This window comes from Prunus avium, chromosome 6 (assembly GCF_965620075.1).
Source record: "Prunus avium chromosome 6, drPruAviu1.hap1.1, whole genome shotgun sequence".
Lineage (NCBI taxonomy): Eukaryota > Viridiplantae > Streptophyta > Magnoliopsida > Rosales > Rosaceae > Prunus > Prunus avium.
Genome location: NC_142289.1, coordinates 29,788,625 through 29,816,087, shown reverse-complemented (window position 1 = coordinate 29,816,087; position 27,463 = coordinate 29,788,625). Strand labels below are relative to the sequence as shown.

Genomic DNA, 27,463 nt, shown 5'->3' with positions numbered 1-27,463 from the left:
TAGAAATAAGAGTTACATTAACCTTCCTCCAATATCCTTATTCATCCAAATGAGATTCAGATACAACAAAATTAAGAATTACAAAATACAATAACAATGAAAATTTCACTACACACTCTTGCCCTCTTCATGACGCGTACAAGACATTCGAACTCAAAGCATCTTTATCTTCATTTCCCTCTTTTTTCTTTTTATTTTTTTTTGGGGTTTGGAGGGAGAGCCTCGAGTATACTTATAAAATTTAGCTAGAAAAAGAATCTGGTGCTTACAAAATTGACCGTCTTTCAACATCTTAAAGAGTACCAAGAATTATGTTAACAAGGGAGAGAGCGGCTCACCATGTATAGTTTCTTCATGTGGTTCAAAATAATACACTGGGGTGTGGAAAGACAGAATACTGTCTGATTCCCTCTCTGGTGCTGCATGCGGCCACCTATGGTTTCTTGATCTCGGCTCTTTTGGGCTTATTCTGGTATTCATAGAAGCTGAATGAGGTGAGCATATTTGAGATATGGGCCTCAGCTGACATAGCCTCCCATTTGAGGAGGTTTTGGCTTGGAAGTTAAAGTGTCGTTGCCTTGTGGCTTTCAAGTGTACTTTTGGGCCAACCACCGGAGGGAAAATGACTGAATCAACTGCTTTCAAGAGGGAACTAGAGGCTTCACTGCATGAGGAAATAGCTGCCTTTGGCATTGGTCTACTATTTTTCCATGGCAAAAATGATTGCTGTAGCCTGGATGGAACCTGCAAAGCCAAAAAGTAGACTTAAGAACTAGTTCTGAATCGACATGCATCACTCAAAACTATGTTCTCTTACTCTGACTTACCAGCATTTGGATCTATAACAAAATATCGAAAACATACGCTCATACTGAATTAAAATCTTTACAAATTTGAGAGGCATAATGTTTATGTGTCTATCACCAGCATGTGGTTTCAAATACAGATCATCATGAAAAATGCAGTTGATACCAAATAAAGCTATTGCACCACTGGGTGTGCCAGTAACTTTCAACTTATTCAGACAAACAAGAAAGGTATGAAGGAAAAAAAAATGGAAAATGTTGATGATCAAACCCATTAAACTTTTGGTTTAGGTTCTTTCCTTCAGAATCTTAAGAATTGGGAGACTGGAGATTTTAAATTTGAAATACTATAAGAGTGTACCCACTGCACATCATTAGATGGCCGTACCCTTAGCTATGGTAGTCAGATGAATTAAACTTTCTAAACACAAATTTTTTTCAGAGACCAATCAACTCATTGCACAACTTTACATATCCATTGTCTATTCTATATGATTTCTCTTATTATGGTTAGGCGTTGTGATTAATTTCACAGGAGCAGTTTAACACATGGAAGGATGTTAAAGTGAATATTTTCCTACAGACAATCACGTAAGTAATCAAGTTCTACAGCCTTAAATGCAAATATTAACAGTCCTCACCATTAACAAGATACAAAATCAAATAGGGTCTATAATGAAGTGAACTAACCAGTTAAAAAATGAATTGTTATGAATCAATATAATAATAACTCACTCGATCTTTATCATGTAATATATAAATGGGTATATTGTACTGTACAGGTACCTGATCAATTAATATATAAGCTTATGATTTCTACTCTAAAAATTATAAAGCAATTCTCATTTAAGTTGCTTGGTGATGCAGGAAAGGAAAATAGTATGATTTTATTTAAAACTATGACATTATTTGGATATATTTAGTATAAATTTCCCTACTGATGGAGTTAATGACATTGATTGGCTAGGGCTTACATTTTCTGTTAATCCAGGGCATCGGATGCATATATCATAGCATCACAAGCTATTATATTCAATGATGCTGACTTATCACAATGATTTGATGATATAAAAACCCACAAAAAGAAAATTGTTGAAACAAAAAATTCAGAACTCACTCCAGAGACGAAGCTACTTGAAGCAAATGCCAATGAAGATGTAGAAAATGGAGATTTCCCAGGTTTGTTTCCCTTCTGACCATTTTTAGTAGCATCCTGATCTGCCGTTACAGACCCAAAACTTGATGGTGCAACATCATCCTCATCTTCTTCTTCCTCCTCCTCTTCATCCTCTTCAGCCTCTTCAACTAAGGGTTTCTCATCTTGGTTAGCCAATGCAGAAGTATCTTCTTCCTTCTGCAAACCCATTTCCAACTTCTCCTCCTCTTTCTCTCTCCTCTTCAACTCCTCATCCATATCCTCAATGACCTCTTCCAGTCGCAGCTCAGCCTCTATAAGTTCGAGCTCTTTTTCAATCAGCTTCATCTTCATCTCACTAGCTTTCCTCTTCTCTTCAGTCCATTTCTCTACTTTATCCAAAACAGGCTTGCATGCATTTTCCACGCCAGATACAAGACGCATCCAAAAGTTTTGTTTCTTCTCACCAATATTTTTTCCATAGAACTCATCAAAACCAAGTGGTAGGAACTGCGCCTTCTTTGGGTCAACATCTTCCCCTTCTTTCAGAGGCGGCTGCCAAAATAAGCGAATCCCATTCTTTTCATCATAGATATAGTTGATTAACCGTCCAGTTCGTGTGTGTAGGATTAGGGGATCTTCAGTATATACAAGCTTTGATGGGTCTGCAGGATCAGGCTCTGGTTCCTTGTTGACTAGAACAAATTCAGGAGTCTCATCTGATCAAATGTAACATAATTTTAGTATGAGAAGTAACTTTGTCCTTTTTTGTGGAAGAACAAACCATGCATTGATTTGCTGATTATTTGGACAAAAGCATAAGCTAACTTGATCACAAGAGAAGTAGCAGAAAACTAAACTGAATTATGTCAAGAAGCCACCAGCCAATGTGGCCAGGTGATACCTCTCAAACTTTAAAGGGGGAATACAAAGGATTCGTGAAACGGGAGATTTTTGCATGTTGGGGAGAGCTGTGAGCTGTCCCACAACGTGCAGCTCACTTCAGAATTCTTGTTTTGGTAAAACAGGAAGAAAAAAAAAAAAAAAAAAAAAAAAAAGGGAAAAAGAAATTGATGTGTGCTTGGATTTGGATGTGCGGAGCAAATTCTTGAAATGAATGCGAGGAGGATGAGGGGTATGGATGATGGAATTATTACCCTTTGACCACCAGTATTCAAGCTCAGCAGGCATGGGTATCCTCAATGGAGCTTTATAGAAGGAGTTCAACCACATTTCCCTTTCTTCATCGACCTCATGCACATAAGTTTTCCAATAATCAGGGACCTGCCAAAGAAGTATAAGTACTCAATTTCTTAAGTCTGATGTAGAACAATTTCTCCAGTCATAAATAATTGATTATAACTTACTTCGTAAAACTGGTTTATGAAGCCTGGTGCCATCCAAACATCTTCGTCTTCATAGAAATAAGGATGTTGAGGATCACCATATGGGCCCCTCTCTTCCCTGACCACTTTAAAGGACAAAATTCTATTGTCATGAACAAAGGAGAGATCATAGAGCACACAAAAAAGCTGAATGGATCTTATGATAAACCAGATCTGCGTGATGAGAAAATTCATAATAGTAATTCAAAGTTCCTGGGTAAATAAATATCCAAATAAAGTAAATATGCATAGGATGAGAGCCAGATTATCCACAAAAAAGATGGAGTAAGGCCCCAAAGAAGTGCTGTAATCAAACAGAGCAAAACATATGCACACCTATATAGGGATGTTGAGGAGCTACTGGATCTCTTGACTAAAACTAATTTCAAGTACATTCTATTGTGTGCTGAACCTCTATAAGACAATTTGTACATGCACATGATTCCAAGAATACATATCCTAACCAATATGCAGATGACTTTCCTGACCTACTATTGTAAACATTATAGTGCATCATTCTGCTTTAACCCCAGGTTAGGAACTTCCAATTTTTAAAGTTGATTTAAAATTTCAGTGTCTAGAAGATACATTAATTTGCAACCTAAAATCTCCTTAGGAAGGCAGTTATTACTAGCATTAAAGAAACATACTTCCATCAGGCTTGTTCACAAACATCCGAGCCTTAGCAGCAGCCACTTCTGCAATACCAGCATGCAGCTGAAAAGGCAGCAAATGCATTAGATATCTTTGTACAGATGCTATACGTGACCTTTTTATTTTTCATTCAAGCATAATAAATGAAAGAATGAACATATATTGTTACCGCTGAGACATCCTCATCACAACCAGTAGAATCCTCCAATAGCTCCCCAAAATAGAACCTACCCTGCATGCAAAGAGAAGATAAAGTACTTAATAACAATAAAACAGTATCAAGTTAGATGCAAACAAGGGCAGATCTTTCACATGATTTGGTGCCCGATCTTATTGGGATCCCCTAGAGGCTGTTTTAATCACTTTGTAATGTGACGCTACAAATTTAGTTTTAACCCAGCATCACCAAAGGGTATACTGGAAATTCCCAGGTTTGTTGGAAATGGGCTGTTGTTGTAACCCAGGGATCTCAATTTGGGTCAATAGATGTTATTAGGTCCTTATGTAAGTCCTTCAGCAGCTTACAACTGGTCTATTACTTCTTTCTACATTGGGGGAAGGGAGTGATAATATTAACATTAGGAGGAGCAAAAGTTAAGAATGAAAATTCAATGTCAATTAATATCGGTCGTTTGAGTTTACAGGAATATTGATGAGCACATCAATTTTGTAAAAGTAAATGGAAACTACAGATAGTTGTTTAAAAGTAAAAGAAATGAAGATGTAACTTGGAGAAATTTAAACCTAATCAATGATGCATGAATGACAACATACACTAGTAAACTTCATAAAGTAGTGCAAAAAATAGAGTGCAACTGGTGACAACATTGACACCAACTCTATTAACTCTATTAAAATAGTGTTGATGCCACTGTATCCCGTTACTATACATTTACTGTGGACTGCCTACTGTTTTTAACTTTTCAATTTTAAGGAAACCATTCACATCTTGCAAACAATTATTCGCACAGACTTGAATGTCTAGAGAAATTATTTAAAGAGTGATGTAAATATAGTAGAGATCTGTTGTCCCCAAATTTGTATGTCCCTATGTCTCCTAGTTGTTTTGGCCACACATGTCCTTAACAGCTCTCGTATTATTATAATTTATACTGTGTCTTCTACCCATTTTAGAAAATGAAAACCCTTCCTTCTACAATCTCTTACTACCCCATACGATGGTCATCATAGCTACATAGTCATATTTCTCTATTCTTTTGACCTCCTCAATATATCAACATTCACTACCATATGTTCAGTGAATTAATAAAAAGAAATGGCTTATAGCTCAGGGAAATACATAGATGGGGCGCTCGTTGACTTCATATACACCACATCCGTGCATTCTGGCATGCTTCCACTGTCCAGCATAACGATATCGACCTTTCTCCCTGACATAAAAAGACAATCATCAATAAAACCACAAAACCGGTATCAGGAAAAAGAGTACATTTATGACTTGTGGTATAAAAGCTTGCAAAAGGTTTCATTGAATTGTAAACAAAAAGTATGAATTTCACCTTTTCTGCTTAGTAAGCTAAGATGCTAAAAACTTACTACTCTATACTGGCATCTTTAAATTAAATTACAAACCAACAGATGCAGACCCTAATACTAAATAAGACAGATTTTTTTTTAAAAAAGTTTATTCTGAAGTCATGGCAATCACCCTATCCACACTTCCCAACTAAAGGGTGTCAGGGACTATTTCAGCATCCACCTAGTTGCTCGCATGTGCAACCACCTTGTTCTGGCATTCTTGGTATTATCAGAATAAGATCCTAGGGGGGCTCATAAGGAGTGGGAGTGACATCCTAACTCGGGAAGGAACTACTTAAGGAGCATGAGCCCATTGACCAACTACCTCACTTGATTTTACTTGATAATGCATACAAATATCAAGATAACATATTAAAATACTAACCAACCTTCCAATCTTAGGCATTTTAATTAAAATCAATCTGATTATAAACAACAGAAGCTAAAAAAAAAAGTTTAGACATACGGTTTCCTCCCAAATTGTGTGATCCAGTCATCTCTTTCATAAAAGGGTACTTCATATTGCCCCCCTGCTTGAAGAATGCTGTCTTCGATATCCATCTCCAGCCATTCCTTGTCTTCTGGGGTCATATAATCTCTCGATATTATGTGCCCTTCAGCACGCATTTCTGCTTCAAGCCTTGAAAGAGGGTAACAAGTAACTCAATTAATTTACATTACATGGAAGGAAAAATCTTGAGGCACTGCTACGGTATGGCATCGTAGATAGGTAGGACAAACTTACTTGGAACCTGGAATAGGCTCTATATCAGGTATATCGACTTCAACAACCCCATGACCCTCCATGTTATTTTGAAGCCATTCACCTTCATACCTATGAAAATAAAATAAAATTTCTTTTCACATAAACCAGAGTGACAGTTGCAAGCTAACCAAACTACTAAGTTTAGAGTTTACACAAAGGAAACAACCCTCCACACTTTTAGCGGGAGGGAAGTTATATATAGAACCATGCTTAAGGAATCACACAACACCCAAGCTCTAACAGTATACCAGTCATATCTGGATATTCCATACAGTTAAAACAGACTACATGACAATTATTGACTCTTTTTTTTTAAGTCATAATTTTTGGCAAAAATCACATTCCCAGTTTCTTTCCTCAAAATGAAATACTTTCTTTGTAAGATATTGAACTGAAAATTACTCCAACCCCACATAAAGGCACCAAGGACAGAGTTGATGAAGTCTTTGAAACAAGCTTTCTATGAGTTCTTGAAATTTAGGATACTTCTGCTGGGTTGGTTAAATTTGAACCTAGGAGCAACCCCCCAAGTCACCCACCACACCCTTGACCACCAATGCCAATAAGGCCAGGATTATTAGGCTACTAATTACTAAATTCATAAAATTGGGTTGTTTTCTGATTTGCATAATTCTTTTCTGACCATTATAAGAAAACGGTGACATCTACATTTCATTAAAAATAGACAAACCTGACCAGTCCCTGTTCAGCAACATAAACTCCTTTTCCATGAGCCAAGTCATCCCACACCGTGCCCTCATACCTTAAACAAAGACAATAATAAGTTAAGGTGATAAGAAATATGATACGTTAAAGAAAAGCAACAACTTTTAACATTAAAAAGAGTAGACATTTGTAGAAATTCAGAGAATGAGCATTGACCATTTCTCTCATGTATGAACTAGGTCACAAAAACAATGGAAACAAATGCCAAACACAAACTCTGACATAAATTCTATAGCCCCTTTGTAGCCAGCTTAAATGATACTTATCATAACATAAATAAATTCCAATGTAGTAAAGAAAGAAACAAAGACATACGAGCTTCCATCAGGGAAAACATAGCTAACCCATTTGAGAAACTCCTCAATCCTATCCAACTCTTCAATCACAGCTTTGGGATTGGAAATGTCATGATGGTCATCCGGTATAGCTGGGTAAGGCCTCCGGTAGGGGACGTAAAACGGAGCAATGGGCGGCTCTTTGCCGGCCTTAATCTCCTCCCTGACAATGTCCCACTCCTCCTCATCAGCCCAAACCGGGTCCCAGCCGGGTTTGGTCATCTCCAATGGAGCATCACCCCATAGCTCCTTCAAGTCCTCCTCTCTCCAATCCTCCGGGTCCTCCGGAAAATCAAAGAGGTCCTCGTAAAAAACGTAGCTTCTGTCCTCCTCATCTTGCCTTCGCCTCACCCTCTTGCTCTGGAGGACCTGTGCGAAAAGCTTCACGTTCACGTCGGGTGTGTTATCGGACTCGGGTATGTCTTCGCCGGGTCGGATATAGTTGAGTGTGTCGTCCGCTTCACCACCACCGCCACCTCCTTCTCCTTCGTACTCGGATGACTCGTCCGAGCCGTACTCGGACTCTGAGTCTGAGGAGAGATTTGCTTTTTCCTCATCTGGGTCGGGGTTTGGGTCGCTTTCTTGGTCTTTGAGTGGAGACTCGGTGGGTTTTGGTGAGTCTTGGTTTGGCATTGTTCTGGGTTTTAGAGGAAGACGAAGAGGAAAAAGTAGATAAGGTAGCTAAGCAAAATGGTAGAGAATAAGTAGAGCAGGCCAAGCAGCAGCAGAGAGGGACAAAGGGTTTTTGGTGTTCTTTACAATAATTCAAAAAACGAAAAAGGAAAAGAGCGAAAAAAAAAACCAAATGATTTTAAGTGGCCCAGTTTCTTACAGGCTTTAAATCTTAGCCCATATATCTAAAACTTGTCTTTGGGTTAGGACATGGTTTTCTCATGCCCATTGGATATAGCCTAAAGGCTCAAAAATTGCCTTCTTTCCTTCTTTTTCCATGACTTACGTATTTATTTATGTTTTCTCTGCTGATGTTTTGTTTATAAAAGTAAAAGATATATTTCGAAATAAAAATTAGTGTTTTTGATACAAATGATATTTTATTTTAATCTAATCTAAACTATGGAGAGGGGGATTCGAACTCGGATGCAGAGTGGGGAACACATCCGCTCTAACTGACTTGATTACTTCTAGGGATGGCAATGTGTCGAATCGAGGGTGGGTATGTCATTCTCATCCTCATCCCCATTAAGCATTCTTCCCCCATCCCCATCTTCATACCCGCAATATTCAATTTTGTTCTTCGTACCCTCAATATTTAATTTGGGGATTTCCTTCCCCATACCCGCTACAAATAAAGAACTACTTTGTTAAATGAGAAAAAAGCACTATATATGAGCACAACATATGTATCAATTCAATTTTATTAACTAAAAATCTAGACTATTAAAAAAAAATGTCAAAACAACATGTCCAAGACATGATCATCATTATATAGGTAGCAAGCACCATCATCACACATTTTAATAATATATTTAGGTGAAAAATAAATTTTATATATATATTGTAAACGGGGAGGGTTCGGGTCGAAGATTAGAATATCATCCTCGTCCCTCCTCGAACTCCATACCTGAAAAATTCCCCAAACCCATTCCTTCATACCTGACCCATTAAGGTCGAAACCCCGCAAAGACCCTTACCTGTGAGGAAAATTGTCATCCCTAATTACACCCATGTCACTAGAAGAAAAAAAAAAGGGGGGGAGGGGAGGAGTAGTCACCTATTCAAAGTAACTAATTTAGCCAACAAAACAGAAAAAGAACTGCAAAATCAGAATCAATGAGGTGATGGAGGAACTTGGTCTTCTGCAAATTTTGAAGTGGAATAAGGTGCATTTCCCGAACTGCAAAATCAGAATCAATGAGGTGATGGAGGAACTTGGTCTTCTGCAAAATGCTAACTCGTCTGATGTTTCCATACCCAAGCAAAGATTTCTCAAAGCTGAATTGGATAAACTGTGGCGGTGGGAGGAGCAATTTTGGAGGCAAAGGTCAAGAATTAATTGGTTGCAGTCTGGGGATTCAAATACAAAGTTCTTCCATCTAACCACCATTCAGAGGAGACAACGAAATCGTGTTCTCAAAATTCGAAATAATTCTGGAGATTGGTTGATCGGTGAGCATGCAATTAGAAACGAATTCTTCGATTTCTTTAGCAACCTGTTCAAAACTGCTGGCCCTCGTGATTGGTCAAGCACTTTAAACAATGTGGATAGGATTGTTACCCCCGAAATGAACTCTCTCCTGCTTGCGCCCTTCAAAGAGGATGAAATTAAAACTGCTGCCCAACAACTTGGAGCTGACAAAGCCCCAGGCCCAGACGGTTTCCCTGGGATGTTTTACAACCAGTTTTGGGATATCGTGAAACCATCAATTGTTGGAGCCACACGTGATTTTCAGAGGGGTTGGTGCCAATTAGAGGAGCTAAACAAGACTTTCATTGCTCTCATCCCAAAAATTCCTGATCCTGAGAACATGTTCACACCACTTTGCAAAACCCAAGGGAGGTGTCGTATAGCAGTGTAGCTCGGAAGTCCGAGTGTCGTATCCACAGAGAGCAGTGTAAAGAAAATAACAGAGATGAAAAAGAACAAGTGTGATTGAGAGGTTGATTTATGCAAGATTTGATTTAGAGAAAATTTAATTGATTAAAACACTAAGGCATTGGGTTTCCACTTTTAACATAAGCATGCAACTCTTAATAATTTGATCCACAAAATATTTTCCTTTGTAGTTGTTCAAAATAATTAAAGCCCTTTTTAATTTCCTTTAGAAGTATTCTAAGCATAACTTGTACCATTGGCAACAAACTATCAAAAAATAATCTTCATCAAAATTCTATTAATCTTTGGTAATTCTCTTCTCTTTTAAAAGCATGAAAGTTTTTACTACACAATGGGAAAAACATGATTGAACCCATGAAATAGATTATCAAACATTCATCAATTAATTAAAAAGAAAACTACAAATTCCATTTGAACAAAAACTACAAATTCACATTAAAGCTTAAGTTTGGATCAAACTAATAAAAATTACACACTTATATTAAAAGCTTTCTCCCTAGCCTTAGCTAGGGAGTTAGTTCCCCATAATAAAATTAAACTAAAAACAGAAATTAAAACTTAGAAAGATGGAGGGAAGAGAGAAAGCTCAAGAGTTGTGGAGCTTGGTGTATTTGAATACTGCGGAGGACTTCTATATTTATAGGAAAATGAGAGCAGCACCTCCTGGACAATTCCAACTTCATAATTCCTCCACCTTGCCACAAAGCCAATCAAATATTTCTTCATTTATTTTGTTCATCCACCTTGCCGCCAAGCCCATCCAATTTCTTTTGTTTATTTCACTCTAGTGCTGGCAGCACCCTCCAAATCTTCATCCTTATTAGTTTGGCTGCCACACTTCAACGAGCATGTGCTTGTAATTGCTTGCTAGTGGCTGGCCATACTTCATGTTTTTGTTTTATTTGTATCAATGCCATCACCACTTCTTCATTCATTTATTTGTTTAATCCCAACTTCCATATGTTCAACGGCATCTAGTCTCCACCATTCTTCTTTCCTTGTTCTTGCTTGTTGCCAATCTGACCAAGAACCTACTAAGAGAAAGTAGTTATTTAATTTCCAATATTTTTATTAGCATAATGTCTAAACTTATAAAAATCAAACTTTAGCCTAAAAGCTCAAAATAACATAAATTAATGCACTAACAAATATATAATTAGGGGTAATAAACATGATAATTTATGTGCTCATCAAATACCCCCAAACCTATAATTTGCTAGTCCTCGAGCAAACTAAAATGAAAAACTAAGCATAAATGAAAACTAACTAAGCCACTTTCGTAGGGATCTCGATTGCATTTAGCGTATGCAATAAGCCTTTAAACCCCTAGGTTGTCCTAGTGGACGAGTTATAGTCTCGTGAGGGTTTTCAGGGATGATATATACCCACAAACATCTGAAATTTTAAGCAACTCTCCTGCCAAATCATCATCAAGAATGTTAAAGCTCAAAAACCAAAATTCTCAATTCATGAACAAATTTAAAAGAGCGAACACAAATCCAAAACTTTAAGTTCTCCCAGTCTAAAGTCAAAGTCATTTATCACCATTAATAAACTTTTCATTTGCTTTCTTTGGTGTAAAGTGAACTAACACAGTTGAGAAGACAAAAATTCAATCTTAATCACACCATCCTTGTTATCTTAGATAAATATATACATGTTATTTTTATTATGTGGACTGTGCAATGTTTAGCTCTCTTAAGCTTTCTAATTAACTCATGTAGCAAGTGTTAGGCCAATGACTCTCAAACACAAAGGCTTTAAGGCATTAGGTGTTGAAACACCCCGATGAGCTTAATAACTCGAGTTAAAAAGGCTACAAAGCTAAACAAGTCACAAATGCATTTTTTTTTTATTTTTTATTAAAGAACTTCACGGTTTGACGCGAACACTCACTACTGATTAGGCAAGAGGCCCGGTTACTAAGTGAAAGTTCTCTTTTTATTTTTATTTTATCTTTTTCAAGATAATAAAGATAAATACAATCAATCTCAAACTCTATCTTCTCAAGCGCATTAGTGTGAGTGTGAATTTTTCAAAGCCTAGCTCATAAATAATTCATTAAGTAGAAATAAATGAAAAAGACTAAAGACTGGATTAGTTATCGTATCGCTCAAGTGTTCTCAATTTTAAATTCATGCATGAATATCAAATCTCAATTTAATGCAAGTCTGTTTTGATGACAACAAGCGTGGAGGTTTTTTTTTTTTTTTTTTTTTTTTTAGTGAAATAAAATTTACAGACTAACAAATTGCCAAAAATAATTCCACTTCCCCCCAGCTTGAATGAAACATTGTCCTCAATGTTAAAGAATTTAGGCATCAACAATGTTATAAGAAATAAGAGGGTTTAAAGCAATTAAATAAAGAACAAACAAGAATTTAAAATTACAACACAGTTGTAAAAACATAACAAAACCAAACAAAACAATAAACCCTAACAAACATTTCTACGCACACAGAAATTCAGCCCATGAGAACGTCCAAATCAATTGAAAGCCCAAATGTTTATTATTGTTTTTATTATTATTTTATTTATTATTTTAACTGAACGTGATCAGAAACGCAAAGAGTGAGATTTCTGAAGAGGAAGAGTGTGGTCCATGATGCCTCGGTTCCTGGGAAGTCATGGGCAAAAGAGGTGCGAGACGTGTCGGCGTGCAAAGGCCGCTTTCACATCCCCAAAGCTAGAATTATTGGCCTCTTGGGTGAAGCGGAACGACTTTTTCACTTTGAAGGTGGTGAAAGGTGAAAATGCAATTAAGGGGGGGTTGGATAACAGGTGAGGCAGATGGAGATAAGCCGTTACGGCGCGCGAAACTCAGAAGCGCAGCGGCTAGGGTTTAGAAGAAAATTAAGTCTATATAAGGCAGAGAAAAAAAAATGAAAAACACAAACTTAAAAACACACAAAAGAGAAAAGAAAGAAGAAAAGAAAGTGAGAAATCAAATGGCCTCTTCCTACCCATTTTCGTTGGATCTCAACCTAGCTCCACCGACTCAGACTTTGGGCCAAGCAGCAGCACCAGTATGGATGCCCTACTTTGGCTCCTCCCGGGGGCCTGTGTCTGTCAATGACTCAATACTCCTAGACAACGATGTTGCTATTGGAGTTGGCAGAAATTTAGTGACTCCCAAAGATATACGTGTGTTTGGGACAAGGGATGACAACCGGGTCACGAGTGATGCCCTGGCACTGAGCGTGCAGAGTACAGCATGTGTCGCAAGTTTGGGTCATCGCCTACTTGCGAAGTCTCATGAGGTAGAGGTGCTGAAAGCTCAGTTAGCGGCGGAGCGAAGTATGGTTGAAGAGTGTCAGAGTGCTATAAAAAGCTTGAAAAGGGAAAGGTCAAGGATGGTGGAGGTGAATCGACACCAGCTAGAAGTATTGCGGGACGAGAATAAAAACCTATCAAAGATGGTAGAGTTGTACTCTCGCGATATGCGGAAGCAGCTGGCGGACCTAGACCGACCGGGTAACCGCAAGCAAGCCGATCGCGAAAGTAGTTACGCTCAAGCTAAGATTGCGATCTTTGGGAGCTCAAGTGATGAGCCCCAAGAGGCTGTGCGTGAAAACCCAGAAGAGGACAGCCATAGGGCCAAACTCAAAGCTCCAATGGTCGAGACACCAAACACTGTGAAGAAATGATTTCTACTGCAATATTATTGTTTTTATTTTTGGGTGTTTTTGTTGTTTTTTGTTGTTTTTTTTTTGTTTTTTGTTTTTTGTTTTTTTGTTTTTTTTTTTTTGGTTTTTGTTTTTTCAGAAATAGAAGAGTAAGGTTGCAGAAAGAATTTCGAAAAAGAAAAAGAAAACACACTTCCCAACTAAAATAAAACAAGGACGACAAACGGAAAAGAAAACACATTTCCCTAACTAAAATAAGACAAAGATGATAGCCGAAAGGGAAATGCAAAAATACAAAGCACTAGAAAATGAAAGTAACGGGCAAAAACATAAAACACCAGAAAACACGGAAAAAAAAAGAAAAGAAAAGTAAAGTGAAAGTAAAGGTGCTCCCCTCTAAATGCATGCGACCGCAAATTGCTCGTGAAGCGAAGGGATCGAGAGAAAATGGCAAACAGCTGGACCGCGAATCCCTCATCAGCAGATGTCTATTTAAACCACACATTGGTAAGATGATGATACCCTACACTTCATCCTGCAAACTCAAGGAAAACCATCAAAAATATCCAGAAACAAAACAATGGCATCCTCATGCACTCACCTTGATGATCTCAACCTTGAATTGTCCCTTGCACCTCCGAATGCCCAGATAAGGGCTCCTCCAAACCCTGTCTTCCCAAACTCCACATATCATCACGGCACGGCCTCAAACTTTGCTGAGGTAATACCGAACTTTGCTGAGGCAATGCCGAACAGAGTATTGCTGCTGGGAGGCATGACTGCCAGCAGGCTCACTGCGACAGATCATCTGCATGTGGCGCAGAGGTCTGACAAAGCTGCAGTGGAGGAGTCCCACAATTTGACTGTGCTCCACGCGGTCTCGGCTACCAATTTGGGCATGCGTTTACTGGCGAGGACGCGGGAGTGTGCAGCCCTGAGTGAGGAAGTAGCTTCCTTGAAGGCTATGGTGGCGGACTTGCAGAAGCGGCTCTACTGTGCCAATCAGCATGTGGAAACACTGCAGAGGAAAAATGAGGAGCATGTAGAGCTGCTGCAGATTCTACAAGTGCGAGCAAATAGAGACAATTAGCAGGATGCCTCAAGTGGCTCAGAATGCAAACGGAATCATGTGATTCAGAATTCTACGTACGCATGTTCAAAATTGTGTTTGTAATCACATGGCATGGAATAAAATAAGCATTTGAGCCAAAATTTCTAATTGAGCAATCATGAATCAAATTTCTTATATGAAACACTGTTTATGAATAATGGAGATTTAAGATCAAACAATGTCATAAAGAAAAGTTGAAAGGGAAATAAAATAAAATAAATAAATAAATAAATAAATAAATAAAATTCCACTAACAATAAAAGTTATACTAGCAATAGAAGTTGAAATAAACAAACCAAACAATCTTTTAATTAAAACCTCCAAAAATAAATAAATAAAATTTTGTGCAGGAAATTTAAAAGAACATTTGGAATTTTTGCACCAGGTGTTCCAGACGCATCTTTAAGTTCTTATCCACCTTCAAATTTTGGTATCCACCCGTTTTCTTCTTGTACCTGTGCAGAATCCAACAAAGAAAAATTATAATTTACTTCAGAGTTTTGTGCAAAATCATAATCTTCATTGACCAAACAAGTTTGCAAAGAATCAGAAAAACAAGAAGAATCAAAACAATCTTGAACAATTGTATCAATCATGTCAACTTCTTCGTAATTTTCTTCGCTTTCAGGCTGTTTGCGTATGTTGAATATGTTGAGCTCCAATGTCATGTTCCCAAATGATAGTTGCATAAGTCCATTCCTGCAGTTAATATGAGCATTAGCTGTAGCAAGGAAAGGTCTTCCAAGAATAATAGGAATTTGAGAACTAGAATACGCAACTGGTTGAGTATCCAAAACTATAAAATCAACAGGAAAATAGAATTTGTCTACCTGAACCAGCACATCTTCCACCATACCTCTTGGAATTTTTACTGAACGATCAGCCAATTGCAATTTTACATAGGTGGGTTTTAATTCACCAAGACCCAATTGCTTATAAACCGAGTAAGGCATCAAATTTACACTAGCACCCAAATCTAATAAAGCATGCTCAACATAAAAATTCCCAATAACACATGAAATTGTGGGACAACTTGGATCTTTATACTTGGGTGGAGTATTAGTTTGAATAATTGCACTTACATTTTCAGTTAAAAATGCGGTCTTTTGAACATTGTGCTTTCTTTTTACAGTGCATAAATCCTTTAAAAATTTTGCATATGAAGGAATTTGTTTGATAGTATCCAAAAGAGGGATATTGATTTTCACTTGTTTAAAAACCTCCAAAATTTCAGGATTTAAGTCTTTCTTAACTGCCTTAAGTGCTTGTGGAAATGGGACAGAAGAATGATATTTCAAAATTCCAGAATTATTCTCATTTTCTTTAATATTATCTTCACTACTCTTTGGTATTTCAAAATTCTTTTCTTTTTCAACATTTGTTGAATTTTCTAACCCAATTATTCTTCTACTTTGGGGAGTTGTGACAACTTTAACTTGATCATGCTTATTATCATGCAAAGAGAATGAAGTCGAAGGAATGTTTACCTCAAATTGTCCAACAAGATTAGGTTGAGTTTGAGCAGGAAACTTGCCTTCCTCATCAATTGATAACGCAGAAGTTAGTTTCGAAAGAATATTCTTAATCTCACCAATTTCTTGTGCAGTTCTTTTGTTAGTAGCATTATGCCTCTGCATGAATTGCTTCAACACACCTTCCAAACTTTGTAATTGTGAAGATTGTCCTTGCATCTGTGGAGAATAAGAAGAAAAATTAAGCTCCTTTTTTGGGACATTATCATTAAAATTATTTTTCCAACTAAAATTTGGATGATTTTTGCATTGTGGGTTATAAGTTTCAGAAAAAGGTGACAATGAAGATTTTTTGAATTGATTTATGTAGTTTGCGTGATCATGCAACATGTTTCTGAAAACTGGGAGTGTTGGACACTCTTTTGTTGCATGTCCTATGACCTCGCAAACTTCACAAATATTAAAATTTTCTCCGCTTGAAACTGAATTAATTCCATGTAGCAGTTTAGAGTTCAAAGTTTCAACTTCCCTAGCTATTTTTGCTATTCGAGCTTTAAGACCATCTTCCTCTTTAAGCCAATCAATACCATTACTAGAAGCGTTGGCAGAAACTTTGGTTTTTTTGGGCAATGATGTGAGAACTTTCGGAAGCTGCCCAAATTTGAGCTTTTTCTGTAATTTCATCAAGGAAATCATATGCATCATCAGGATCTTTATTCATGAAATTTCCATTACACATTATCTCAATAAATTGTCTATCTTTAGGCAATAATCCATCATAGAAATGACCAACAATTCTCCATATTTCAAGACCATGATGTGGGCATGACATTAATAAATCTTTATACCTTTCCCAAGCTTGAGGTAAAGACTCGATTTCATTTTGCGCAAATGTGGTCATTTGTCTTTTCAAAGAATTTGTCTTTTGATTTGAAAAAAACTTTTTGAAAAACTTAGTTTGCATTTCAAGCCATGTTCCAATTGTTCTTGGCCTTAATGAGTAAAACCAAATTTTAGCTTTATCTTTTAGTGAGAAAGGAAAAAGTTTAAGTAAAATTGTATCTAGCCTACATCCTTCAGTTGAAAAAGTACCACAAATTTCTTCAAATTCTCTAACATGTGAATATGGATTTTCAGACTCCATTCCATGAAAACTTGGTAACAATTGAATCATACCCGGTTTAAAATTAAAATTATTATCATTCGTAGGAAAGATAATGCACGATGGCACACTTCTTCGGGTAGGATGCAAATAATCATGCAATGTTTTAACAGGTGGATTATTATAGTGTATATCCCTAGCTTCATCATTTTTATTATGGACACTATGATTATCTTCAATATGATGAAAAGTTTCATTGTTTTCATTAGTTTCAGCCATTTCTGATGATCCTAAGTCAAAAAGAAAATTTTCAAAAACAAAAACAACTTCATGTTCTAATTGAGGTGTTTCTATAAATCTACCAATTTTATCACGAGTTCCCATGAATAAAAAAAACAAATAAAATAAAAATAAAATAAAAATAAAAATTTACATAAAGTAAATAAATAAAGAAACAATAAAAAAAATTAATATTAACAATGATATGAATTTGGAAAGAGTGTACCAGATGTGAAGAATTTCACATAACCAGCAAACCTTTGACCAAAAGGGATCTCTGTATTCTTTGACAAGCCGCTCCCCGGCAACGGCGCCAATTTGTTCACACCACTTTGCAAAACCCAAGGGAGGTGTCGTATAGCAGTGTAGCTCGGAAGTCCGAGTGTCGTATCCACAGAGAGCAGTGTAAAGAAAATAACAGAGATGAAAAAGAACAAGTGTGATTGAGAGGTTGATTTATGCAAGATTTGATTTAGAGAAAATTTAATTGATTAAAACACTAAGGCATTGGGTTTCCACTTTTAACATAAGCATGCAACTCTTAATAATTTGATCCACAAAATATTTTCCTTTGTAGTTGTTCAAAATAATTAAAGCCCTTTTTAATTTCCTTTAGAAGTATTCTAAGCATAACTTGTACCATTGGCAACAAACTATCAAAAAATAATCTTCATCAAAATTCTATTAATCTTTGGTAATTCTCTTCTCTTTTAAAAGCATGAAAGTTTTTACTACACAATGGGAAAAACATGATTGAACCCATGAAATAGATTATCAAACATTCATCAATTAATTAAAAAGAAAACTACAAATTCCATTTGAACAAAAACTACAAATTCACATTAAAGCTTAAGTTTGGATCAAACTAATAAAAATTACACACTTATATTAAAAGCTTTCTCCCTAGCCTTAGCTAGGGAGTTAGTTCCCCATAATAAAATTAAACTAAAAACAGAAATTAAAACTTAGAAAGATGGAGGGAAGAGAGAAAGCTCAAGAGTTGTGGAGCTTGGTGTATTTGAATACTGCGGAGGACTTCTATATTTATAGGAAAATGAGAGCAGCACCTCCTGGACAATTCCAACTTCATAATTCCTCCACCTTGCCACAAAGCCAATCAAATATTTCTTCATTTATTTTGTTCATCCACCTTGCCGCCAAGCCCATCCAATTTCTTTTGTTTATTTCACTCTAGTGCTGGCAGCACCCTCCAAATCTTCATCCTTATTAGTTTGGCTGCCACACTTCAACGAGCATGTGCTTGTAATTGCTTGCTAGTGGCTGGCCATACTTCATGTTTTTGTTTTATTTGTATCAATGCCATCACCACTTCTTCATTCATTTATTTGTTTAATCCCAACTTCCATATGTTCAACGGCATCTAGTCTCCACCATTCTTCTTTCCTTGTTCTTGCTTGTTGCCAATCTGACCAAGAACCTACTAAGAGAAAGTAGTTATTTAATTTCCAATATTTTTATTAGCATAATGTCTAAACTTATAAAAATCAAACTTTAGCCTAAAAGCTCAAAATAACATAAATTAATGCACTAACAAATATATAATTAGGGGTAATAAACATGATAATTTATGTGCTCATCAGAACACAAACCAATTCAGGCCTATTGGACTTTGCAATAGCTCTTAGGGGCCGTTTGGTTCATGGGAAAGGAGGCATGGGAATGGGAATTCAATTGCTTTCCCATGTTTGGTAAGTCCGGGAATGGGAAATGGATTCCTGGCACATGGGAAAGTAGGGGGGAAAGTGATGCCCCCCTCTTAACTTGGGTTTTGTTTTCCCTCCTCATGGGAAAGTTTGGGAAAATAAGCCAACATTCAATGCACAATTTTCATGACTATTTTGTCCCTATGAACAATTTATAATTACAACGTATCATTAAATGCATTCTTTTTTTATTTGATTTAATATGGATATAATTGGAAAATTATACAAACTTTGTTTTCCATTCCTACTCAAAACAAACATGGGAAAGGAAACAAAGTGAAATCTCCCGATTACTTTCCCAACATTACCAAACGTGGGAAAGGAATCTTTCATTCCCATTCCTTGGGAAATGATATGGGAATTGATTTCCCCTCAAATCCATTCTGTGAACCAAACGGAGCCTTACAAGATTTTAGCAAAGGTGATGGCAAACAGGTTGAAGATGATTCCTCCAGATATTATCTCAGATAATCAAAATACCTTTGTACCGGGAAGGCAAATCCAAGATAATATCCTCGTAGCTCACGAGGCCTTTCATTATTTAAAGAAGAAAAAAACTGGTGGTGTTTTTGAAGCGGGCATAAAAGTTGACATGGACAAGGCTTATGATCGTATTGAGTGGGACTTCTTGTTTGTTCTTATGGAAAAAATGGGCTTTGCTAGTAACTGGATTCGCCTCGTTAAAGCATGTCTTACTACGGTGTCTTTTGCTGTCATTGTTAATGGCAGACCCGGCCGTTCTTTTAAGCCTTCCCGTGGTTTGAGACAAGGGGACCCACTCTCACCTTACCTCTTCTTACTGGTCAGTGAAGCCCTCTCTATGAACCTCACGAAGGCCGTCAGCAATGGCGAGATTTTTGGAATCAGAATTGCCCGGCGAAGCCCCATTCTCTCACATTTGTTCTTTGCTGATAACTCCCTCTTCTTTGTGAAGGCTGATGTGCTTAATTGCAGGAACCTAAAAGGAGTTCTGGATAGCTATTGTTTGGCGTCTGGACAATGCATAAATTATCAGAAATCCTGTTTCTATTTCTCTTTGAACACTCCTGAGGAAACTAGAAGAAGCTTATGCTCCTTACTGAGTATTGATGGTGTGGACAACCCAGGGATTTATCTGGGGCTGCCAACTATTTGGGGAAGATCCAAAATGGCTTCCCTGAATTATATTGTTGAGAGAATTCGTAGGAAAATTGAGGGATGGAAGCAAAACTCTTTATCACTAGTGGGTAAGGAAGTATTAATAAAATCTGTTGCTACAGCGGTCCCTGCCTACCCGATGACTTGCTTTCGCTTTCCAGAAGGAACTTGCAAGAAAATAACTAGTGAACTAGCGAATTTCTGGTGGGGAAATTCTGAAGAGGGATCTGGCCTCCATTGGAAGTCCTGGTCGAGGCTTGGATTAGCAAAAGGTGAAGGTGGGATGGGGTTTCGTCACCTCTCCAACTTCAATCTTGCCTTGTTAGCTAAACAATGCTGGAGAATACTTCAAAACCCGAATGCTACGTGGGTTAAGATCTTAAAAGCTCGCTACTTTCCCAACTGTGATTTCGTAAAGGCTAGAAAAGGATCTCGTTCCTCTTGGGCTTGGGTAAGTCTGTTGGATGGGAGAGAAGCATTACTCAAGGATGCTAGGTATCAAGTGTTCAGCGGTGCCACTACAAGTATTTGGACTGACAGTTGGGTCTCATCTACGCATTCTGGTGTCATTCAACCTATCAGACATGTTCCCCCATTTGCCCCTCAACTTGTTCAAGATATAATGGACAAGCATAATCATACTTGGATTCTTGATGGCATCTCCACCCTGTTAAGCAAGGAAACTTTGGATCGTATTAGATGCACTCCGATTGGCCTTACAAATCGAGCAGATAAACTTGTATGGCCTTGGAATGCTGTGGGCACATATACTGTGAAATCGGGTTATCACCACTTTCATGCAAGGCTCCACACAATCATACCAACCCACAACTTTTCCTCCCACTCTATTCCAGAAACTGTCTGGAAGTCAGTTTGGAAAATCAAAACACTCCCCAAAATCAAACACTTTCTCTGGAGAGCTCTTTCTTGTTCCCTCTCCACAAGACTGGCCTTGTTCAGAAGGAAAATTGTTAGCAACCCTCTTTGCCCAATTTGCGAGTGTTATGAGGAATCCATTGAGCACATCCTTTTTCTCTACCCTTGGACCCAACTGGTATGGTTTGGCTCTGGCTATCTTACAGGATTGACCATCAGGGAATCACGTCCTTTGACAGGTGGCTTGAAGGAATTCTTTTGATTCCAGGCATTACCAAGGCGGACCATAATCACTGTTTGTCTCTTATTAGCTTCATTTGTTGGGAAATCTGGAAATCCAGGTGTCGCTTTGTCTTTGAAGGTACCACCCCGGACCCGCGCCGGGTTATTGCGAGTGCTAGGGAGGCTTGCATCGAATTTGTAGGTGCCACTGCTGTTGATAGGGAGTTGATGGCTACACAAGCTTCACCTTCCAACTCTATCTCTCGAGGAATTCGGTGGTCCCCCCCGACTAGCAATATATTGAAAGTTAATTTTGACGGTGCCTGGAGTCCTGGTTCCTGTGCTGGTGGTATTGGAGTGGTTATCCGTGATTTAAATGGAGTTTGGTGTGGGGGCCTCTCCTCCCCTGTCATCTGCGATTCAGCCCTTGTTGCGGAAGCTGCTGCTGGCCTTTGTGCAATTACCTTTGCAAAAGAAAGGGGAATGGGGAAGATTATTTTAGAATCTGATTGCAAGGTGGTAATTGATGCTTTGCGTGGAAGGATTGGCAACAACTCTTGGGTCATCACGCCAATTATTGATGAAATTCATAATCTGACTTTGTGTTTGGATGATGTGGCCTGGAATTGGGTGCCTAGATGTGCAAATCGAGCAGCTCATGCAGCAGCTTCGATTGGTTTGAGAGCTATGGAACTGAAAAGTTGGGTCACCAGACCACCATTATCTCTTGTTGGAGTTTTAAAATCTGATGGTCTGCCATGCCCACCACAGGATGGCAATACTAGTAGTTAATTTCAGTTTTTTATTTGGTGGGGGTTAAGACTATAATACTAGGCTCAGATGGAGCTTTAGACTTGTCTGACTTCTCTGTTGTTGGTTTCCTTTTCCTCTCTGGCTTTTGCCTTCTTTTGTATCTTTATACCTTTTTGGGTTTTGAATACAACAAGCATTATGACCAAAAAAAAAAAAAAAAAAAGAACAAGAAAAAGTAACTAGAAAGGCCAAAAGATTTGACAATGTTCTTTCGACACCACATATTGAAATTTTGGCTGCAATAGAAGGAGTGGCGTTTGCGACAGAAAGGGGTTTTACACAAATGTCTTTTGAGAATGATTCCCTCCAAATTGTTTTGTCTCTCTTTTCTCCATTACGGGATCAATCTACTATTGGTTAACTTGTGGAAGATACAAAGTTTATGCTGTCCTCAATCACTGGAGATGGTTTTGCCCATACTCCCCATAATGGCAACTCAATTGCTGACCGCATCACTCGCTTTGCTTTTCATATTGGGACCTCGCTTACTTGGTTTTTCTTGCTTCCGTTTTGTGGTTGAGCAAGTATAGCTACTCAGGTAGCTCGACGTCCGAGCCTATTGGTGTAGAGACACTCGCCTAATTCCTGACAACATAGCTTGGTTCTTGTACTTGTTACCCCTCCTTATCAAATAAAATACTATCGCTATTCTCTCCACAAAAAAAAAAAACAAGAATCTGGTTTTAGATTAGGTATAGTTACCTTGTAATTTCAATGCATTTGAGTTTCAAGATTGGACCTGATCTTGATTATCGGGGTTTAAATGGCAATGATGGATTTTGATCCCATGAGTTTTTATGACCCCAAAAAAAAAAAAAAAATTGTGGGCACCAACTTGTTTACCAACACATGTGGCACATGATATGGCAACCCATGTCATTTGTTAATTACATATTTTGTTCCAAAAAAGAATTTCATCCAGAACAAATAAAAACAAAAATTAAAAAGAAAAAAAAAAGTGCTACTAAACAAACCTTAAAATTAACTGAGTACACCATACTAGTAAACTATTTATTGAATTACTAATTTACCCCCAAAAAAGAGTGAAACAAATGAAATTTTAATAAGAAAAGGCCACGAAATGACAAAGCCATGAGGGAAACAGGCAGACAAACACTTATCAACCTCCATTGCTTCTCAACCCTCCTCTTCCCTTCAATAATACCAAACCCACTTCAAAAACCACCACCATCATCAACCACCCAGGCTCTTCTTGGGTTTAGGGCCCTTTCTTCTTCCTCTTCCTTCACCACTACCACCATTTTTTAGAAACCAAAAGCATCAAATATCCCAATAAAGACTCAAAAGATTCTTGAGCAGTTTAGACTCAAAAAACTCAAACTTTTGCAAACTTTTGCAATTTTATTAGGTTCAAAGTTACAAAAAGCATACTTCTTATATGTTATTTGTGCTGTAGCTGCTAAGACAGGAAGAGAAGGTTCAAAGACCAAGTATCGACGATCTTCTATGTACCAATACATGATACAACGATAGTGGAGCCTAATAGGAAACAGATTTTATCCGTTGCCAACGCAAAATTTTAGCATAATGAACTCTCACAATCGGGTGGAAGCACACAAACATTTGACTTGGCATAGCAAATGGATTTGACTTTGCAATTCCACACCGCCACGACAACTTGAGCAATTTTTTATCACTTGATTTTTAGTGCTCTAACTCAGATTTTATGATAAATAAATAAAAACCAAGTTCTGCAGAATTGACTCCAACAATCGCGACACAAGACTTGCAATCATCACAGAAACAAAAAAATCCCTTTAAAAACGGAAAAATAGTAATTCGCAAATACTCCCACAATAGCCATAAGCTTAATTGGCAGCAAATGATTTTTTTTTTCTTGTTGGACCAGCAATCACATGCGTTGATACATAATTGGACGCTCTGTTCAATTTCTAGGGTTTTTCAGAGGGGAAAGAGGAAGGATGAAGGAGATGAGTTTAATGCTAAATCTAAAATCGTTTTTTTATATATTTTTTATTTTTATTAAGTGCTGCAAAACGAACCCTAAAATTAACTAAGTGCCCTACTACCAAATTATTTATTGAATTACTAATTTACCCTAATATAAAATGACAAAAAATGATATATTGAATTGTGAAACAAATATAATTTTAATAAATACGCCATACTCACCATATTCACCCCTAATCAAACATAGAAAAGTTTCCATATTGCTTGGTACCCACTTCAACATTCACTCACTGACAGGACCCGCCCCAAAATTTCTCGAAACCCGAGACGAATCCTGTGGAATTGCCGACATCAAACCGATGTCGGCCTCACTCACTAAAAATTTAGCCTCTTTTCCCAATTAAGGGAAAATAGCACGAGACTTTCTATCGAAATTTCGACAGAGTCTTCCCTATAAATTAAACATTCCCCAAAAATTCCAACCTGCATAAAACACATTTAATAATACCAACTGGCAGCATGCACAATATAATCTCATGCAAATCACATAATAGGCCTCCGGCCTTCAGATAGTTCGAAACAGAACCAACAATGTTCTCAAGTTAAATAATACATAAACCATGTAATTAATGACCTCAAACATTTTACCAATACCGCAGAAATCGTTCAACCGGATTCAACTCCAGCAATTACCTCATAATCCAATCACATACACAGAATCGATCAAATCTTTTAAACACAATAATATTTCGCGGCTGCACCTGATGAGACCCCAGGCTGCCTACGTACCCTTGGACAAGGGATCAAGCCACACGTAGTTCTCATATCAACGGTCACAACTCCGATAAAAGATAATTATTTACAACCGAACCACTATACATTTTAGATCTATCACAATTCTAAATCCGATAAAAACACATTGAAACATTATCACTTCCTTCCCAAGGCATCGCATTAAGAAGACATCCGAAGGGCCTGGACAAACTCCGACGGGCCTGGGCAAAACAAATCTCCGAAGGGCCTGGGCAAACTCCGACGGGCCTGGGCAAAATAAATCAATCTCCGAAGGGCCTGGATAAACTCCGACGGGCCTGGGCAAAATAAACCAATCTCCGAAGGGCTTGGACAAACTCCGACGGGCCTGGGCAAAATAAACCAATCTCCGAAGGGCCTGGGCAAACTCCGACGGGCCTGGGCAAAATAATCAATCTCAAACATAAAACCCACAACCGGGGAGATACCTAAGGTAGTGCTAATAATACTCAAATTAACATTCTAAGTACCCCATACAAAATCAACAAAGATAGCACTTTCTCAATTATTGTAAATCTACACTCAAGATATTCAAATGTATCCAACCCAAATATACAACACAAATACTTCATAATATATCGAATCCATTAATCAAGTATATAATATAATTCAAATGAATCATTAAAACAATATACACAAACTTTCCACACTTGGTCAACTGGGCCCACAGGGCCCACGACATCCATTTTACGATCCGAACATTCCTATGGGTTCCACAAGGTCTAAGATACACGTCCTGCAAGTTTGGTCCAGATCGGACGGCCGGATCGCTCACGATCGCACGATCGGACAGTTACTGAAATCCTAGCCCTAGGGTTGGCATTTCCGGAGTATCCGGGAATCCGTTTCACGATCCGTTGAATCCTACACGATCCTAAGGATGCCCAGGTTAACATAAAACAAATTCAAGACCATCCAACGGTCCAAACCTATCGAATCCGGATAACGTGTAATAGGCGATATCCGTTCGAGACTCATACGGTATCCAAATTGAGATCCGTAAAATCCTACGCGCTCGTGAGGACCAGGGGATCGCATTGGGACTTAATACCCCTCTGCTACAGTGCCCACGCGCAGCCACACGCGCCGGCAGCGCGTGGGTGTCCAAAGCGATAACCGCTCGCCAGAAAAACTTAACATCTTGACTCCAAACTACTACCCTAGGTAATATACCTAATTTGGAGTCACTTTTGTTCTTGGGCATACCCCAAAAACCAACCGGAAGTGGCTGAAAACGGAGGTCGAAACCGGCAGATTTTTCAATTCGAAAATCGACTTGCCTACGCTAGAAATTAAAGTAATCCTACCCAACCATCAGCTAGAGCTCAAGGAATAGATGAATTTCCATACCTGAATCGCCAGATTTGGTTGCCGGAATCACCCGAACGAGCTCCGTGAAGTTTTGGGTAAAACCGGCGACATTTCTCGATATTCCGGCGAAATCACAGCGGTTAGCGGTGGGGCCTGGCTGGGGTTGGAAGAGGACGGCGGCCCGGTCATTTTGGTACCGGCCCCGTCAACTTTGGTGGCCGGATGTGGTGGTGGCGGCCCAAAATCCGCTCGGATGAACAGTGCCAGGGGGGGTCGCGCAGAGGGAGAAGGGAGGAAGAAGAAGAAGTAAAAAAGAAAATTAATAAAACTCTCCGGTTACTGTAGCGGTACTGTTGCTACAGTAACAATTTTGTTAATAAAATTCCATATACGTCCATTTCGTTTTCAGACTTTTCCTCCTTCGTTACAACTCGGAATTGGGCATGCCGCATGTCTACGAACTCATATCGACGAGCTCTACGCAACGTTACCACTCATTTTCTCAAAATCCTTCCGGATTAAAAAGTGATCAAAATACCCCTACTCCGATGGCCAAAATTGAAAATTCATAATTCTTGAAATTAATTAATTCACTATTCCTTTTATTTTTTTGGATCGGGATGTTACACTCACTAGGTGAAGCAAAGCAAAACTTAATGGAGGAGAGGATCAATATGTCTGGATCAACGCCAGTGAGGTGACCAGTAGTTTATTTATGCATCATTCTGTCTTCAATAACAATTCCATGCAAGGAGTTTTAAGAGTGGAAATTCATGTCCCATGGATAGTGGAGCTCGAAGGGTTCATCCCACAATGGAAACAACAATTCCACAAGGACTATCCAAACATCACTGGTGTTGAATTGGATTATTTTGGATTGTGGGCTTATGATGTTGTTTTACCTTAGCCGTGGCAATTGAAAAAATTAGGTACACAAGCTCTAAACTACAAAGAGGAATGCTACTTGTTCCTTCGACTTGACAGATCTTCATACCTTCATGGTTTCTCAACATGGTCCAGAACTTTCCTATGCCTTATCTCTCACCAGATTCGAACGGATTGCTGGAGATTTCAGCCTTATTGGATAGTTAATATAAACGGTGGAGAAGCAAGAACAATTGGAA

At 38.1% G+C, this 27,463-nt stretch overlaps 2 protein-coding genes and 1 long non-coding RNA gene across 3 annotated transcripts; all 3 read right to left on the bottom strand.

Moving 5' to 3' along the window:
- On the bottom strand, positions 1 to 8,074 carry EMB1211 (MORN (Membrane Occupation and Recognition Nexus) repeat-containing protein). The gene is made up of 11 exons (XM_021956479.2): positions 7,327 to 8,074; positions 6,977 to 7,048; positions 6,265 to 6,354; positions 5,986 to 6,159; positions 5,281 to 5,371; positions 4,150 to 4,212; positions 3,977 to 4,043; positions 3,309 to 3,412; positions 3,099 to 3,225; positions 1,924 to 2,660; positions 1 to 744 (listed from the first exon to the last, which is right to left on the bottom strand). The coding sequence occupies exons 1-11, from the start codon at positions 7,977 to 7,979 to the stop codon at positions 310 to 312; spliced, it is 2,613 nt and encodes an 870-aa protein (XP_021812171.1). The 5' UTR covers positions 7,980 to 8,074; the 3' UTR covers positions 1 to 309.
- Positions 8,075 to 15,068: 6,994 nt separating this feature from the next.
- On the bottom strand, positions 15,069 to 16,349 carry LOC148294009 (uncharacterized). Its single transcript, XM_088254687.1, has one exon. The coding sequence runs from the start codon at positions 16,347 to 16,349 to the stop codon at positions 15,069 to 15,071; it is 1,281 nt and encodes a 426-aa protein (XP_088110813.1).
- An 8,386-nt stretch (positions 16,350 to 24,735) lies between these two features.
- Positions 24,736 to 26,662, bottom strand: LOC148294008 (uncharacterized). The gene is made up of 2 exons (XR_015836443.1): positions 26,379 to 26,662; positions 24,736 to 25,406 (listed from the first exon to the last, which is right to left on the bottom strand). It is a non-coding gene; the product is annotated as an uncharacterized LOC148294008 (long non-coding RNA).
- Between the last annotated feature and the right edge of the window lie 801 nt (positions 26,663 to 27,463).